General features: G+C 39.1%; 1 protein-coding gene across 1 annotated transcript in view; it reads right to left on the reverse strand.

Moving 5' to 3' along the window:
• Positions 1-119: 119 nt before the first annotated feature.
• The window catches only part of PLOD2 (procollagen-lysine, 2-oxoglutarate 5-dioxygenase 2), a gene marked incomplete at both ends in the record, with an annotated part of 43,386 nt that continues 37,884 nt past the window's right edge, over positions 120-5,621 (reverse strand). The window contains 6 exons of the mRNA XM_010183165.1: positions 120-266; positions 1,138-1,242; positions 2,526-2,591; positions 2,938-3,051; positions 4,351-4,413; positions 5,610-5,621. The exon at positions 5,610-5,621 is cut by the window's right edge and continues 148 nt beyond it. Coding sequence (XP_010181467.1) covers positions 120-266; positions 1,138-1,242; positions 2,526-2,591; positions 2,938-3,051; positions 4,351-4,413; positions 5,610-5,621 — 507 coding nt within the window. The remainder of the gene's footprint in view (positions 267-1,137; positions 1,243-2,525; positions 2,592-2,937; positions 3,052-4,350; positions 4,414-5,609) is intronic.

The following is a 5,621-nucleotide window of genomic DNA, read 5'->3' on the forward strand; positions in this document are numbered from 1 at the left end:
TATTCTGTGATTCTGTGATGTATGAACTCCCCAGCCAAACCAAAGAGAGTATGTTCAATAAAATGCTTCAAATTACTCATGCCATGCAGTAATTATCTGCAAGAATATTAAATACATACCTTGGTATAATAGCCAGCAAACACTTTTAGCGTTACTGGTGCAATGAACTCTCTTATGAAATGTAGCCATTCATTATCCAGTCCAATTTGCTTCATGTGAATATCATCAGTTGGGACATTTTCATAACCTCCAGAAATACGGCTGTCCTAATGAAAACACCATTAATAACCTTGAAATGTGGACATGGAGTGCTGCCGGCACATCGACAAATATTTATTTGAGATCTGCAGAATCACAAGATTGCAGCAAAGCAATGCTTTAGTGGGCAACATGAGCTTTCTGCACAGGAATTTCACAGCTGAGCGACTCATGAGCAAAAATTGGGAATCTTTTAAAAGGCGGGTCAATATTTGGATGTGTTGCCTGTAAATAAGAACTTCCAAGTGTAATGGTTCTATTTACTGAGATGTAGATGCAACCAAAGTTATATCAGATCAAGAGAGTACAGGCCTCGATTTGGCATGGCAATAAATGCTGAAACAGTCTGAAGACAAAAGGATGTTAAAATCCTCTCTGGAGGCTCCTCCCTGCAGCAGAATAAGGACTAATTTATCTTGTTTCTAAGGTACGACGTTTGTGAATACAACATTCCTCCAATTTTAGCAGTAGTTAATGAATACCTTGAACTTTCTGCAAGCGCAAACACAACAGCTCATAACATTTGTGGGTTACTGCTTAGGGGGACAAGTCTGACAAATCAGTACTTCAGAGGTGAACAAGTAAGACTTCTCTGAACAGCTCCCCAAGATCAGGCTTGGATAACCAGCAGATAACTACTACAGCAACTGCGCCACCACCACTGTCAGAAATTTGCTAGCACAAGGTTAATTGAGGAATGTCTCTAAATCTACTGAGCCACAAGCTATGTGGTAGCCTAAACTAAGCATTTTATACCATGAGGCAGGTGTCTCAGGTCACTGGCAATCGTTGGGATGTCTGTTTGTTGTGGTACACCGTGGCTTATTATTATAAAGGTACTCACTCATTCAGGTCATGTTTCTATAGGCTGACACTTACTTGGTGTTTTCCACCAGACCATTGTCCAAAATGCTCCATTTCTTCTACCAATTCATCACAGGCAGTGTCAGAAAATATGGGAAACCAAAACACATCTGGACATGGCTAAAAAAACCAGATAATAAAAGTTTAGAAACGACATTAATCTCTTTCAGGGGAGTTAAGCTTTAACGGCCATATGTTATTTTTGAATAGAAAAGGACATCTTCACTCTTCTTGGTCACTAAAGAATATCAGCTGTTCTCATCTGAGCCATAATTCAGATACACTTAAATAATTAAGTTGAGTCTTGATCCACAAGCACATTCTCCTTGTAAGCCATGACCCAGCATTAACAGCTGCTTCAGTGTACCCACATATTCAATGCCTCGGTTGCTCTAAGTAACAACCCTGACATTACAAGCTATTAAGGAAAACAGTTTAAGACTTAACATCGTTTTACACACAAAACCAATTTATCCCTGCTTCTTAAGGAAGCAGTTCATTAAATCACTGTCTCTAATTGTCACAGAGCTGATCATCCAACACTGGTACAACAATTTTGGTCTCAGAAGTGCTCTGTGTAGATCAGTTGCATGAAAGCTAGCAGGCAGGCAGACAAAAAAACCCCACCTTTTTGTATCCAGAAAAAGGCTTTACCTTTGATTCATGGTTGAGAGACCTTAGGAATCCATAGGGAAAGGCACACTCCAAAGCAAGTGTCTAGAAGAGCTTGCCTTTACTAGATACCAGAAAACACAGCAATCTGCTACAGAAATTTTATTAGGCCTTCTGCTCGTGGTACTAGCTGGTTCAAATAAATAAGCTAAACACGTCTGTATTTTAGAGAAGGCAGTTACTTGGAAAACTACATTATTCTGAGCAATCTAGCAATTATTTTTTTTGGACTTCTTGGCATAGTAATGTCCAGATCACAGAATCACAGATTCACTCGGTTGGAAAAGCCCTCTGAGATCATCACGTCCAACCGTTCCTGTCTACCCCCTAAACCATATCCTTAAGTACCTCATCTACCCGCTCTTTAAACACATCCAGGGATGGTGACTCCACCACCTCCCTGGGCAGCCTGGTCCAGCTTCTGACGACCCTCTCAGTAAAGAACTTCCTCCTTATCTCCAACCTGAACCTCCCTTGGCACAGCTTGGTGCCGTTTCCCCTTGTTCTATCCCCCATCACCTGGGAGAAGAGACCAGCACCCACCTCTCCACAACCTCCCTTGAGGTAGGTTCTTCTCATCTAGTTTTCAAAATGGCAAAAATTGAGTTCTGATCCAGAACAAAAGAGCTGTTCGGTCACAGACCAAAACAGCATTAGCATAGAAATAGTTACTGTAAACCAATTTATTATCAGTCAGTCCCACAAATCTAAAGGAAACTACTGCTACCCACCTGTTCTACTATATTATCAGTGAAGATCTTCGAGTAGTTTGGATTTATATAGGTCTCTTTCCAGTCCTAAAAAGATGTGATTTTAAAACATTAAAACAGAACAAATTTATAAGTGACCAAAAAAATTATATTCTATTCCTTTGCTCCACTGAAAGCATTGGAAAAATTAAACAATTACTTATAGCCATAAATGAACTGGCTCATCACGTCAAAAATGAAGCCTGTTACGTCAGGGCTGTATCTCCAACCAGCATGGCAGAGAACACCTTTTAGTGCACAACCAACATTTACTGCACAAGAACCAAAAGTTCTCCATGTAAAGTCTTTAAATCCCGCGCTTTATGTAATACATAAACTTCACTTTTTTGTTTTCCAGAGAAAATGACCGTCTCATCAATAATTAGATGCATACCACAGGATTTTCAAATATCTGCCAGAGGTCGTTGTTGTAGTGGGAGGTATTGTAATTGGCCGTAGAAATAAGTCTTCCGAATTCATGTCTGTTGGTAATGTACATGAAGACACCCTACACCAAGCAGAGACAACGGCATTAGCAACACTGTTCATCTTAGCAAGAGTGATGTTTCAAAAAGGTCTGTTGGTTTATGTACATATCATACAGGTGCTGTTCATTTAGCAGCTTTCACTTTCAAACGGGTGATTCTAATCACCAACAGTATCCAGAACCTCTTCTTTACAAGCATTTGGTTGAATTTCTTTTCTAAACACGTAAACCCAAAAGATACATCGTTCATAACTGTAAAGCTATATAGTTATAGAAAGGAAAAAAACAGAGAAGGGGTTGGTTGATTTGTTTTCCTAAGCAGACACGCTGGAAACACATGGTCTCAAACTGAAAACACTCGTACAAGGAAAACAACATCTAGGGTTTAGTTTCTGATTAAAAGCTGAAAGAATAAGCTAACAATAAAAGGTCTAATGGCAGGCAGAACAAGGAACTTATTTCAGAGTATTCACTACAAGATCATCTGGTGAACTGGCCTGAAATACAAAGATATTGGCAAATGCAGCATTAAAGACTATTTGGATCAGGGTACAAACCAGCTGAGCACCTGGTTTGCACCTAAGCAAACACTGCAGAATATGTGTGAGAGATCAGGTGGGGTAAGACACAGCTTTGTCATCAAGCTATTATTAACAGAAGATATATTAACAAAACTCTCTTCATTAGAAACAGCAGCAGAAAATAGTACTTTTTAAGGAAATTTAATTTTTGTGGGGTTTTTTTCTTAGCTAACTTTTTCAGACTAAAACCTCATTTCCAAAGTATTTGTGATTTTTTCAATTTGCAGCAGATGAAGACATTCTTATTTAGGTATTTTGGTATTTCTGTCTATGTTTCCGTCTGAAAAAGAGTTAAACCGTTAGAAAGATAATGGCTATGTTAAACACGTGCCCAGTCTGGGGCACGTACTGAATCATAAACCAGTTGCAGCAGGGAGAATAAGGAGGGTCTGGGTCAAGGAAAACAGCTTAAATTGACACTAAATTCACGGCCTGGCTGACCTGGTTTTGAGCTTTAATCCTTCCTAGGACTTCAAGTGTGGCTATGGATGTGCAGCTTCAGCACACCTTGACCTGAGAAGCACTGAGAGACCTCCCTGAGGAAACAATGAGCCTCTCTAAGACGTTTTGAGATGGTTGTGAAGAACATGTCCCTGGCAAAAACTTGAACCTCAGAAGACCGAAGAGAAAGCTAGAGCAGTATTTCATTAGAGGAAGTGGACAGAGGAGAAGTATCTTCCTGTGGTAGAATAATACTGCACGTAATAATAACTAATGAATAAAAAATATAAAGCAACACCTTTGGGGGTCTGAGCATATGGAATGTTTCCGAAGAAGGGGAGTCTTTTTCCCTTTGTAAAGTCTAAAATGAAGGAGAATCATCACATCAGTTTTCCGATACATAATCTCTTTCTTTTTCCAACTACTGTTAGGTTTCCAGAGTTACATTAGGGAAGTAGCAGCCTTCAATAAAAAGCTGATATGCCTTTACAGACAACATGCATCTTCAAGCAAAGCTCATAATACACAAAGCTGTTTCCACCAGCCCCTTCTTATCTGCTGCAATACAAAAACAAGCACGTTCCAGACCATCTCTACAGCACAGACTGAGAAAGAGGAAAAGGGAAAGCAATTTTCTTACGAGCCAGTCAGATTAGTTTAATGCGCACATGGGAAGCACAGGTTTGCAACAACTGATGCCGAGAAGGTTTGAACACGACAGAGTTGGACGGGGATGTTCTGAAGAGTCAGGACAAACAAAGGAGGTCATGCCTTGTTATGAGGGGATAAAAAAATTAATACTTGCCAACTTTTTCTTGCTCAATTCAGCAAAATTATTTTTCAATGCTATAGTGTCTGGAAATAGGTCTGGTTTAGGTCTTATTTGTTTCTGTGCTGAAACTAGTGTAAATATCAGTAGAAATGCGGATTTACACATTCATCTTTTTACAGTACAGATATGTCTTCTCTTATTACTTACAGCTTAGTTTGAGTAACAAATTCTGATACAGTTTCAATCTAGATGGAAAAATTAATGAGCAATTCATGCTCCCTAAGAAGATTCATGCAATTTCAGAAATAATTTTGGCTTTTTATATCGGCACTGCCTGTCATTAGTTCAAATACATATCTACTTAAAAGATACAATTTCAAAATATTCCAAGTTAGCCCACTAGAAGTTTCACACTGTATAAATACGTGCATAATAGAGATGCTTTAAATGTATTGGTAAGTTTGAAGTCATATACAGCAGAGAAATCGAGCCCTCTCATCCTGCTGAGGTTGTGCCAACAAGGAAAGTATTTTAACCTCAACAGGACTTTTCAGTTCATCTATATTAAAAGCATTATGCAGCCAGTCCACTGGTCTTGCAAAAACCTCTGTTCTCAACAGAACAGAAATGGATCTAAAATATTCCATGTCACAAAAATTGGCCAGTACTTTGAATCAGAAGTAAAAATATAACATCCAAGATCAACCAAGTGAAGCAGTCAAGAGCAGCAGGACACAAAGAAGTCTGTGTATGTTGAAAAGCAAGCTGTTGTAGATACACCTTACCATTTCCCTGGC

This window comes from Mesitornis unicolor, unplaced genomic scaffold, assembly GCF_000695765.1.
Source record: "Mesitornis unicolor isolate BGI_N332 unplaced genomic scaffold, ASM69576v1 scaffold2104, whole genome shotgun sequence".
NCBI classification, from domain to species: Eukaryota; Metazoa; Chordata; class Aves; order Mesitornithiformes; family Mesitornithidae; genus Mesitornis; species Mesitornis unicolor.